This window comes from Bactrocera tryoni, chromosome 2 (genome assembly GCF_016617805.1).
Source record: "Bactrocera tryoni isolate S06 chromosome 2, CSIRO_BtryS06_freeze2, whole genome shotgun sequence".
Taxonomy (NCBI): domain Eukaryota; kingdom Metazoa; phylum Arthropoda; class Insecta; order Diptera; family Tephritidae; genus Bactrocera; species Bactrocera tryoni.
The window spans coordinates 37127653-37140769 of record NC_052500.1 but is presented as its reverse complement, the minus strand read 5'-3'; the positions used below and the strand labels follow the sequence as shown (position 1 = coordinate 37140769).

At 35.1% G+C, this 13117-nt stretch overlaps 2 protein-coding genes across 3 annotated transcripts; one reads left to right on the top strand and one right to left on the bottom strand.

Moving 5' to 3' along the window:
• Nucleotides 1-5709: 5709 nt before the first annotated feature.
• Nucleotides 5710-9806, top strand: LOC120768229 (protein SMG8). 2 transcript variants are annotated; one of them, XM_040094814.1, is made up of 15 exons: nt 5710-5728; nt 5865-5935; nt 5994-6132; nt 6193-6467; nt 6526-6656; nt 6716-6809; nt 6868-7039; nt 7099-7272; nt 7327-7428; nt 7497-7543; nt 7594-7693; nt 8104-8474; nt 8562-9214; nt 9270-9424; nt 9484-9702. In XM_040094814.1, the coding sequence occupies exons 2-15, from the start codon at nt 5886-5888 to the stop codon at nt 9700-9702; spliced, it is 2682 nt and encodes an 893-aa protein (XP_039950748.1). In that variant the 5' UTR covers nt 5710-5728; nt 5865-5885. The 2 variants fall into 2 exon arrangements, with proteins under 2 accessions (XP_039950748.1, XP_039950749.1); XM_040094815.1 differs by lacking the exon at nt 5710-5728 and having other exon boundaries at nt 5886-5935; nt 9484-9806.
• LOC120768230 (protein dpy-30 homolog) lies at nt 9745-10435 on the bottom strand. The gene has a single exon (XM_040094816.1). The coding sequence runs from the start codon at nt 10244-10246 to the stop codon at nt 9947-9949; it is 300 nt and encodes a 99-aa protein (XP_039950750.1). The 5' UTR covers nt 10247-10435; the 3' UTR covers nt 9745-9946.
• Between the last annotated feature and the right edge of the window lie 2682 nt (nt 10436-13117).

Genomic DNA, 13117 nt, shown 5'->3' with positions numbered 1-13117 from the left:
ATATTGGAGAAACCCGCACAAACAATGAACTTGAAAATAGCTTTTGGGAAAGTACTAATGCACTTGATTCACTGTCTGGCCAATTATCAATGATAAAAGAAGAAACTTGGTATTCAATTGATAATTTGTTTGAAAACAATTTAGTGGTGCAATTAATAGTTTTAGATTTGTTACATAATTTTTTCGTTTTCAATATGAATAAAAGAAGGTTTGGATATGACTTTAATACAATAACTTATACGCATAACTAAAAAAGTAAGATAGAGCTTAGTTCGAGAGCTATAGAAGAGACTTTGTTGCATTTTAATTCCAATTTCCTTAAAAGATGGAATTTTGAACTAAGTGAGCTCACTTTAGTAATCATATTGGACTGTACCATGAAAGGCACCATAGCTTGATTAAGGGGCGAATATTCGCTCATGATGTGCCAATTAGCAGGTCCCAAGTTCATTTTGTGAAAGGAGGTGATTAGGATGAGGGTCAACGATTGGCTTCTAGTAAACGTCTCGGTAAAAAGAAAGAAAAGCAAACAATACCTTCTGAAAAATCCATAAGCTCTAAGCATAAGATTAAAATGCTTTAACCAATAGTAGCAAAGGTAACAACATTAGAATTAATGCTCAAAGTAGTACCCAGAAAGTCGTACTCCACCCACAGCTTCGGCTGTGGTAGAAGCACTGATTCGGAAGGTCCCCGCTTAAAGACGAATGAAAAAGCCAACCGTCATTTCGATTTGAGAAGGGAAACCTATCCAAGACACTGGAAAACGCTCCGGAATGGTAGACGTGCAGCGCGCAAATAGAGGATATTGGCAGCTGGACCTAGCCTTCAAGACAATGGTATCCTCCCTGAAAATAAGAAACTTCCGGAGTCAGGAAAACGACTCCGAATACCTGAGGCCACCAAATCTCAAAAAAAAAAAACGAAGAACGGAGCATGATTCCTCAAGGGATCGACTGAACAGGACATTAATGCACGATCAGATTAAAATTAATAGTGCCGATGCAGTGGAGAAAAGAAGTCACACACGGAGGGGACTCATCCCTTCAACAAAGGTGAGAGCGCGTCGGTTTAGCAACAAGCCTTGTTTAAGGCGGCGTTCAGCGATGGTCTAATGGACGTCAAAAAGGAGTCTTTCGGTTGGCCACTCCGCTCCGGAAGTCGTTGCAGCCATTCGCTCAATGGTTTATAGTCTGCCGGAGCTATGAGATAAATCGAAACTGCAACTTTTGCCTGATGAGGATGTCACTAAACTCCTGAAAAATCGTATCTTCGTTAGGGATAAAGTAGCTGTAATGTTCGATACTGACGATGTTGGCCAAACAGAACACGGAAGTGATAACGTGTCTGCAGGAGAAATTCCATCTTGGCAGCAAACCCCGGAAGGTGATATTATAATAAGGGTATAGACCAAGTCTCGTACTCATTTCTCGTGTCTGTAGGTCGATCGTTTCAGCAGTTTTTGAATCAATTTAAAAAAGCATATCTTGTACTGTCAGTTCAAACAGATTAATTAGCTCACGAAATTAAACTTAGCCTTACAAGAGCGAAGTGAGCAATTAACTAACAGTTTCACTTGTTATTGGAACAATATTGGATTGTCGAAAAAGTCTTTTCGTATTTTGTCAATATATGACGTTGCAGTCGTATATCGCCAGTGTTAACTATTATTTTGTGTCATACCATATGGTATTGGAAAGTTGCGATTTTAAGCTTATAAAAAAAGGGAAGAATGCCACGCAAGCCTCCAATGAAATTTGTGAAGTTTACGAAGACGATGCTGTATCATTCGTTCGTGTAACACAACAATGGTTCGCTCGCTTCCGATGCGAAGATGCACCTCACTTTAGTCGACCTATCGTTGAAAAAGTCGATGAAATTATGGAAAAGATTGACCAATACCATCACATAAGCAGCCATGACATCCCTAAGGAACTTAACATTCGTCATCAAAAGGTTTTGAACCGTTTAAAAAAGGCTGGCTACAAAAATAAGCTCGATGTTTGGGTATCACAGGAATGCCGAATTAACATCTGCGATTCTTTGCTGAAACGAAATTAAATCGAACCATTTCTGAAAGGTATGGTAATAGGAGACGAAAAGTAGATCAAATACGATAATAAAAAGATGGTCCAAGCGTGGTGAAGCTCAAAAATGCTCGCAAAACCAGGATTGACGCCTCGAAAGGTTATGTTGAGTGTTTGGTGGAATTGGAAAGGAATCGTCCACTATGAGCTGCTCCAGCCTCTTCGGACGTTTGACGCTACATTTTACTGTCAATAACTGATAAAGTTGAAGCAAGCAATCGAAAAATAAACGACCAGAACTGATCAACAGAAAGGGCTTCGTCTTCCATTAGGACAACGGTAGACCACACACACCTGTGATGACTCGGCTAAAACTGAGGGAACTTGGCTGGGAAGTTTTGATGCATCCACCACAAATCGGACTACAATTTGTTTCGGTCAATGCATAACTCCCTTAATGGAGTAAAGTTGGCTTCAAGAGAAGCAGTTTTCGCCGAGAAAGATGAAAAGTTTTAAACTGATGAAATAAGGTCTTTAGCGGAAAAATGGCAAAAAGTTGTCGACCAAAATGGTACATATTTGGTTCATTAAAGTTCATTATAAATATTAAAAAAATAAGTTGAAGTTTGATTAGAAATACGAAAAGACTTTTTCGACTACCCAATGTAATAACCCCATCATTCGATTTAACGTTGATGATGCTGTTTTTAGCGAGTATAATTCCATAATCTCAAGTCTATCAGGGAAGTCACAAGCAATCGTTAGAAAGCAAGACTATTCAACTGCGTGCAACGCATTGCAAAAGTCAAAATACTCAACCAATATTCTCAACCTCCAGCACTGCATACTTGAATCAGCTTAACCCTCTGCTGCTTCAATCACTACCGCCGTATCTAGTCACCCCACGCCGCGTCCCACTGCTTCTGCACATTTAAAGATTTGTAAATATTTTCCATGCTTCGCATACTTTGCGCTTTTCAGCAATAAATTTGTACAATAAATAAATTAACGCTTTTACTTTTGAACAACAACAACAAAGCACACTTTCCATTCTTTTTCGTTTCGTGTATATTTTCATTTCGAAAGGTTTCGCAGCGCTCGCACCTTGGCTCGAGCGCAAAAAGTCGGGCCAGGCATCCATTTCACCAAGCTTAATTACCCCAAAACTTTGTTGCTGACTGCAGCAGCATTTATGTTGCACGCTTTGCTTGCTAATTAAATTTGTTGCTCTGCTTGCTTGCTATTTGGTGCCGATTTAGTAGCGTCCATGGAGGGTGGGGGCGTGGTTGGCAGTGGGCGTGTTTCGCACGGAATGAAGCAGTCAATGCGAAGTGATTTATGCCAGCGGTAATCCTGATTGCCCTGCGTTTGTCTAGCTGCTTAGCTTCCTGGCTGCTCGGATAGCTGCAAAGCTACCTGCCTCACCACCCTCCTTCCTGTGGACCAAATTCCGTAACAAACTATTTTTGGTGTAATAAAATTGCGCATTTAATTAAGAAAGTTTGCTTATTTGCATGAAAAGTGAAATTCATGTAAATTTACATAACAGTTAATTGAGATGTGGTGCGAGTTAATAGAATTCCGGCCAGCATTTTTCGCTTGCATTCGCATTTGAATTCGCCGTTCCCTTGAATACAACATTCAGTTACATAATACATTGTGTAGCAATATTCATAAGTTATTTTATTTCAATCTCATAAAAGTTATTTTTTTTTTACGTCAAAACATTTTTTTATGAAAAACACAATGTCCGGGTGTGCAGAAATTTCCCACAAAAATCTCTTTGGCGATAATAACTCAAGTGAATATGCAAAGGTCGGCGGCGTGGACTAATGCAGTGCATAAAAAGTGAACTGTGAACCCATAAAAGTGCAGTAAAAATTACGAAAAATGGCATCCTGTGTTCACTTTTATGCGTGTTGGCATAAAAATGCTTTTCAAATCCATTGTAAGTGACATGAACCTTAACTTTTACTATTGCACAGTGGAACTATTTGCAATTTCAAACTGCATTTTTGAATAAGAGAGAGTATTGCCTTTAATATTATCTTGGGATTAAGCCAAAAAACGAGTAACCAGTATTTTATTTCTAATTAGCCCGAAAGGTAAATGTATTTTGTGATTTCGTCTCAAGAAGTTTCCACTTAAAAAATAAAAACGCGTAAGCCGCTATTATATCGGGTGATTTTTTAAGAGCTTGATAACTTTTAAAAAAAAAAAAACGCATAAAATTTGCAAAATCTCATCGGTTCTTTATTTGAAACGTTAGATTGGTTCATGACATTTACTTTTGAAGATAATTTCATTTAAATGTTGACCGCGGCTGCGTCTTGGGTGGTCCATTCGGAAAGTCCAATTTTGGGCAACTTTTTGCATTTCGGCGGAATAGCCCGAATTTCTTCGAGCATTTCGGCCGGAATAGCCCGAATTTCTTCCGGAAATGTTGTCTTCAAAATGCTGGAATAGTTGCTGGCTTATTTGAACTTGGTTGTATCATGGTTTCAACAAGATGGCGCTACATTCGTGCACACAGCTCTGGGCGATTCTATGGCCATTTTGAGGAAAACTTCCGGAGAAGCTAATTCATCTCAAGAAATGGACCCGTAAGTTGTCCACCAAGATCATGCGATTTAACGCCTTTGAAGACTATTTTTTGTGGGGCTACGTCAAGTCTAAAGTCTACAGAAATAAGCCAGCAACTATTCCAGCTTTGGAAGACAACATTTCCGAAGAAATTCGGGCTATTCCGGCCGAAATGCTCGAAAAAGTTGGCCAAAATTGGACTTTCCGAATGGACCACCTAAGACGCAGCCGCGGTCAACATTTAAATGAAATTATCTTCAAAAAGTAAATGTCATGAACCAATCTAACGTTTCAAATAAAGAACCGATGAGATTTTGCAAATTTTATGCGTTTTTTTTTTAAAAAAAGTTATCAAGCTCTTAAAAAATCACCCGATATATTATGTAAAAATCAAATTAAATTATTAAATATACAAGTCTTAATTGACTGTAAATAGTACTATGCATGCATTCATACAAAATATACTCATATCATAATTATGTTTACATGTCAATATTGAATTGCCGACGGCAAAACGCAAAAGCATACATATGTACATATTTGCATACATTGTGATTCCCAAGTTGAAAGAAAAATTGAAGCATGAAATATCACAATGCTGTTGTTGGGAGCATCATAGGGAGCATGCATACATATGTATATTTATGTCTCTTCATATTCTTGGGCATGTGAGACAAGAACATAAAAAATTTGTTTATGTTCTCTGTGTGAGAGTGTGCTTTGTACAAATTATTCGCTGTTAAAAATGGAATTAAATATAAACAAGCAAAACGAAAATCGTCATGGGCATGTTAATATATTTATCTCTCTTCATATTATCTGCTTTGGCATATATGCCATGCCATCATATGCCGAAAATACATACATATATTTCTTTCTCTCATATTCTTTGTTGAATATGTGGAGAACTGTTAAAAATGTTAAAATTGCGAGGCGAATTCCAACCTACAATGTTAACAAATGCGGCGAATTCCTTACACAAAATCTAACAAATGTTCGCTGTCGAACCTGCACCTTCTCTATACTTTACATTCTCTGACGTAGATGCGCAGAACGAACGAAATTTAAACTCGTTATTGCGCAATCTTGTTTCTATTATTCTTGTTATAAAATTGTAGGTAAGGAAACAGATATAAATTGAAACGATTTACTATTGTGAATATTAGAACTGTCTCAGCTGTAGAAAACTGTTGTTGATGTTGTATGATTTGGTATTTGCTTTTTAAGTTTAGATAAACATAATTTATTTATTAGTTAGTTGTAACAGTAAGGAAGATGCCTGAATATCAAAGTTGGAAGTTTCCTAACATTCCCACAGACTTGGGGTAGGTAAATATTTATAATATTATCATTTTTATCATCAAATGTAAAAAATATTTCCAGCGAAGACTTTTTCCAAAACGATGAAAAATTAGTTGTGGTTGGTGTAATAGGAAAGTCGGCATTTTCGGACTGTAATAAAATGGTATCGCTAGGCATTTTGGACAGTGATCCTAGTATGTTGGAACATGAACCGAAAGAGGTAAGCTGCAAACACAATTGTATAAATGTATACACTTATTAATCAATTTGTTGCATTAAGGGCACCATCCAATTCTACTATAATCGTAAGAAGTCAATACTCTTTTTACACTTTGAAACAACATTTGATACAGCATGTATGCAGGGAATGCTCGAAGTTGATATAACTCGTAATACTTATGGTCATTTTTTGTTATTTAATCAGCGCGTGCGTAACCGTTTTGGACGGATGTTGCTTTTTGCAACACAGGTTTGTCACTTAATAGTCTTTGTTGAGTTAAGTGTCACTTTCGATGCGTCGTTGTTGTCGCTTTTCAGAGCTTTAAAAATTATAAGGTATGAAACTACCAACATTTGAAATATTTTGTGACGAAATTGAATCATTTAAAAATAGGGACAAATACGTATTAAAATTCTTACCAAAACTCGTTAAAAATTCGAGCACTGGTACATTTTTGGGCAAATCTGCGCGTCTGTGTACACCACGTATACTATTTATCTTTGAAAACTACCCGGATGGTTATGGTAAATTGATGAAATAATGGGGAAATGAAAGCGAAGAGTAATTTCATCCTATTTTATAGAAAAATCATCTGAATGCATTTCTAAATTAGAATTTGAAGTGGAGGATAGTATTTACAAGATGCTGCGTAATGAATTTATCATTACTAACAACAGGTTTTTGTTTTTGACGTAATATAATTACAAATTTTATCATAAAGTTTTTAACCTGCAGCGCGATGTCACTTTTTTCTATCCCGAGCAATAAGCGGTTTGTATATTATAACACCGATTCATTGATACGCAAAGATCCCTTGATAAAATCAATATCACTCCTACAAACCTTCTTACAAAAATGTAATTTTAAAGAAGAAGAAGATGATCTTGAAGATTTGAGACCATTCAAGGTGAGAAAAAATTCGAATAATCATGTAATTATTTATAGCTAAACACATTTTACTGATAGGGATTTGGAAAACCATTAATACAATGCAATACAGAACATAAACAACATACGGTCAACGAAACCCATCGCAAAAAACGTAATTTTATGGATTTGCTAATGGATCATGTCGATGAGGCACTTGAAATGGGTTTTGATGATAGCTCAACTAAATTTAAAGGCAAGAATCACTTTGTGGTACGCATAAATGGACTATATTTCTTGAAAAGGAAGTTAAATTTGTTTTTATAGATACTTTCAACTAAAGAATGGTACGATACTTTCAAAATGTTGCATAAAATTTTCATCGAAAATCCAGATAATCCGAAATTCGAGGCCAACGATTTAGATTATGTAATTAATAGCTCTTTTACCCATTCAATGGAGGATAATTGATAACGGTTATTTGTATTTGATTTCAGAAATCATATTTGGAAAGTTTCAATAAAATAATGGACATAGATGATGAGTAAGTATCAAAATTTAAAAATGCTTTGAATTAAAAATACAATTTTTCAGATTTTTTAACGCTTGTTGTGATATTGGTTTACAAAAAGCGTTTGCTATGTACAACAATCCAGCATTGACACATTACAGCAATACAGTACATAAAAAATTGGTAAATTATCATCAGCTTTATCACGCAATCCATCGTAGCAAAGCTCCGAATACGAATTTCCGCTACGAATACGCATAATTGGCTTTCACTGAATCCATGTGAATGCGAAACTTTTGTTATTAGAATTAATTTTGATATTTCAAAATAAGCTAGGTAGAACAAAAAATTTAAATGCTGATAAGTAAAACTGAAATTGTTTATATTCAAATTGAATTTACGAACAAAGTATGGATCCGTTAACTGCAACTCTACGAATTGTGAACTTACGTTCGGAATGGTTCGAATTGTATGAAAGCAATTTCGTATCTTTCCCGAAAAAACAGTATACAATGGATTGCGTGATAGGGCTGCATATTTCAACCTTATATGTTTCAGTATATTTATTACAGTGGACTTTGTAATTTGTTAAGGTTGACGAAGCTGTTACTTTATATATGAAGTATGCTCGAGGTACTCGAACTGCTGTAAACGAAAATAAACTTCGAGAAATGTGTGAGCGATGTTGGCGAAATGGTAAACAACAATGTGAAGTTCCCAGTTTACGCGGTAACCCCTGCATACTACCCAAACACATTGTTAAGGAACTTTCAGAGCACAGTAGTGCACATGTATTCATCTCTACCTGTAATTGTGGTAGAACGCAAGGCAGACGTGAAGATCCCTATACCATTAGGCACGCTAATTATGAATTCTATCAATACATGGCAAATAATTGTAATTTATGTGCTAAAGTGAAACAAGTGCATTTTCCTGTTTTTGAACCTTCTATTAATGATTACAGGTTAGTAATAAGTATTAAACTAATACATATATTTTCTAAAAGTTTTGAGTTAATGTTTGAATATGTATATTAATTTAATTCATACAGGGCTGCAGAATTCGAAATTGCCTTCCCCAAACTATCGATACAAGACTCAATCGATTTAGTTCAGGATCATAATTTACCCTCTCCTAAATCCGTTGCCTCAGATGAGTGTTCTCAGCCACTTACTGCATCGCAAGGCACACATACCAATCTCAGTTTAGTTTCCACTGATGAACTGAATAAAATTGGTGTTGATGCTGATATACCAAGCTCAGATGAGTCGCTAAATGAATTAATAATACAAGTAAAGGATAAAAATACACAAAAAGCTGAGGATAGGGAACGTAGTATTTACAGGCAACCATCTACAACAGAATATTTACCTGGTATGGTGCATACTGAGTCTCCTCCAGGTTTGCTTCCGCGTTTTCCTAGCTGGTCGCTAGTTTGTGTAGGACCCAGTTCCGTTTACAGTCACAACACAGGATTATTGGAGCACTTTCAAAGTGGATTTCTTTCGGGTGCTAATTTTTTGCTTCCGTGGGATGTGCATGTACGGCTGGAGCATTCAGCTTCTTGGGCATATGAAAAAACCCGTATTCGAAAAATGGGTGAAGTACACATTTTGAAGATATTTGTTGGATGTGAGTATGAGTGCCCCCGTGGGCATAGATTTATGATGAGTTCGGCGGACAAGATTTTGCGAGGTGGTTCAGGTAAGGAAAGGCGAATCATTTATGAAGTTTTTATCTTATGTTCTTTTTATTATAGGCATTTTACGCGACAGTGGAAGCAAAGTCGTCTATAATAATATGCCCTTATATTTTCCATGCCCTTGTCGATCACATAAAGCAGATGTGGCACAATTAATGCGTGTTCACGTGGTAACACCTAAGGCACCTGTGAATGTAATTCTAGATCCGAAGGTATTGTTAAATTAATAGTATATCGTAATTTTAATTAGTACGGTTTTTAACGTTATTAGGTGCGAACTGGCGAGCGAGAATATATATTCAGTATGGGGATGCCAAATCCGCCAAGGTTAACTCAAAGCGCTTATTGGATTCTACGTCTTCCATACACATATCAAGGAGACGAAGGACCAATAACTCCTCCAAATGAAATAACAACTGCTAACGCTCTTAGTTACGGATGCCTATTGGCCGGTATGTTTGGAGTCAGTGAAACGGAATTAGATGACTGAGATACATACATATATACATTTTTATTTAAATTTAAACAAATATTTTTATTATGCAAAGCCAGATATTTTATAAAATACATGATAAATACAATGTCAGATTTCAATTGTTGACGCTTCAAAATTATTGAGGTAATCCAGCATGTAGTTACAAAAATTGAAATTCATCTTAAACTACAAATTTTTAGTTTTCAGATGAGTATTACCTTAATTCATTGCAAACATCTAATTGTGATATTTCCATTATTTAAATGTTTTCTGGTATTGATTCCTCGCAACGGTTTTTGTTCTTCAGAAGATATGCCGCCAAAAAACTAATAGGATCTGCAGGTCGTTCTCGCGCTAACGTCTGTAATCCGTGTAATAATATCGGCGCTACTGTTTGATCTAAATATTGGCGTGTGGGTAGTGAACTCAGATCGGGACGGGGTCTTTTACATTGAGGTTGCGCGGCTGATTGTAGATTGGTTGCTGCGGATTGAGCATCACCTTGAGTCTGTTGATCAGGAGCAGGTTGTGGGGTAGTTGATCTGTCATTTTTTTCCATAACTATAATTGCTCAAATTATTATTTTCTAAGTTGTTAAGCAATTAACAAATATCGCAGTTTATTAGAAACGAATGCAATTTTCCAAATTGTATTTATTAGTTTTGATGTAAAATCCAGTGTGAAATGTCAATAAAGTCAGAACGTAAAAGTTCACAATAGAAAACATAATTTCGATACGGTAACCAAGCATCCAATTCGGTGTAAAAATAAAAAATACTTCTTCTGAATACACCAGCAATTCAGAATTTACATTTAAAACGTTTATACCGTACAGTTCCAGCAAAATCTTCCTTAGCACCAAGAGAAAATATTGGTATTTAAAAGCATGTATGAAATGAATCTAAAATTTCAATAGTCAGAATTATGCAAATATTAAGTAACTCTTCTCATAGAGTTAACAGTTAATATTCTCGAAACGCTGGTTAAAAATATTTAAAACATGTGAATTGGTCATATAAATGATATTAACCGTGCGATTCTGTACTGTGATACAGTCTCAAGTCTCTAAATTTGAGATTTTAAGTTAAATTTCTTATAAATTTATCAAGATTTCGCCATACAAAAATGACAGTTCAAAATCACTTCATCGGAGTGATTTGAAACTGATCCACGCTAAATCTCTCTGTGCGACTCTGATTTCGCGCCATCAACTTGTCAGCATTGGAAATCTACTATATTATCACAGCTAATTCAGACACTACAAAGGGAAAAAAATGTAAACAAGCAAATTTTTTTTAGAGCAATGCATCTAATTTCACCTGAAAATCGACTTCCCAAATGAAAAAATACGTCCATTATTTCCATTATGTGGAAAATATTTAAAAGAATGCGGCTTTTATTACAAAATACCATATGGCAATGTTTTGTTTTGATAAATATTGAGCGAAGTAAATTTTTGAATGGCAAAAACAGCTGTTTTCAACGGCAGAGAGAACGGACTGAGTAGTGAACGTAATTAATAGCGGGATTCTGTACCCAGTCTCTAGTCTCTATTTGAGACATTTTGAGGTAAAGTCTCAATTTGTGACTAGTTACTATTCACTAACCAGTCTCTAGAGTTAGTCTCAAAATATTGCTAGTAGGTCGCAAAACTAAAAAGAACTCTTGTCTGTCATTTTGAATGTACTGCATAGAGATCATCATAGATATTAATCGATTGTCGTTTTTTTATATTTTGTAAGCAACTAAAACACGAAAAGGTTAAAAATAAATCAATTTTAGATAAACTTCGTAAATATTATGATACAGAGTGAACATGTATTTTTATTTTTATTGATAATTGTGTTTTTTGACTATGTTATAGAAAATTTAATATTTGTTATCGACATATTTATTTTCATTCAAGTGTAAAAACATCTCAGAATAGCGAAATGTAATAGATTTTGTGACTGTCACTTACAGAATAGCAATATCATCTCAAGTCTCAAAAATTGTCTCTAACTTAAAATCTCAAATTTAGAGACTTGAGACTGTCTCAAGTTACAGAATCGCACAGTAAATCCTATTATTGGGTATTGAAAGGACAAAAGTCAGTTGTTATAATATTCTTTAAAAAGATTTAAATAGTTTCTCCATATAATAAATAAACACTATTTAGTAATTTTTATTCGTACTAAATGTTGGGTATTGGGTTGATAAATGCCCAAAAATTGTTATTTTGTTCAATCTGGCAATAATGGAAAATGTTATAAAAAACGCTAATTTTGAGGCGCTCTCACACTGGAATAAGTTTAACAGCCCTTTATTCCTGGTATTAGTAACAGTGACAAAATCTATTACATTTCATTATTAAGAGATGGTTTTACACCTAAACGAAAATAAATATGTCGATAACAAATATAAAATTTTTTATAACATAGTCAAAAAACATAATTATTAATAAAAATTAAAATATGTGTTGACTTCGTTTCAGAATATTTACTAAATTTATGTAAAATTGATTTATTTCTAACTTTTTCGTGTTTGAGTTTCTCACAAAATATAAAAAAACACAATCGATTAATATCTATGATGATCTCTATTCAATATATTCCAAATGGCAAACAAGAGTTCTTTTTAGTTTTGTGACCTGCTAACCAGAGATAAAGAGATGTCCAACTTCTCTCTCACTGGAAATGAGAGAACAATTGCTAAACACCAAAACCTCCTGAACTTTGACAGTTGATCGAGTTCAGGAGGTTTTGATGTTTAGCAATTGGAAACCAGAGAACGTATATTTATAGAGAAGGTCCAACAACGCACAAGAGTGTGAGCTGTCAAAAGCTAACAAAATGCGATGAGTGCGTTTCACCACAGCTGGCTCAAGTGGTGAACACATAGAGCACGACAGACTGCAGCAGCACGACAGTGAACTGAAAACGTCGTTGTTCATCTTACTACATGTACATTTTGAGAAGCAACAACAACACAATGGCCGGCATGTACACAAAACAACGCAGTTGTCCATTTTGTATGTACACAATTTCGTTGTGGCCATACTAATTCCTTTCACTTCAAAGACATTTTAATATTTTGTTCAAAATTAAATTTTTTATGCAAAAAATAAGTAAATAGGTAAATATTTTTGCGTTAAATTATCAATTGTTATTACAAATGATATAATAGAGCTATAATATAGCTATTTTATGCTTTTATTTGTAAAATAACTTCAAGTTTGTTAGAGCTGTGAATAATTTTACATTTTACATATTAGTGGCATCACCACTCTACCTCCTCTTTTTATCTTCCATTATACTGTCAACTCTACTGTCGTTGGCAAAAATAGGAGGATATTGAAGTTAGCGAGAACGACAACTGTCGGCCTGCAGTCGTGTAGTCGTGTAGCTGTCAAAATAGCACTGCCCATAAGAACGTGTCTATTTTAATATTT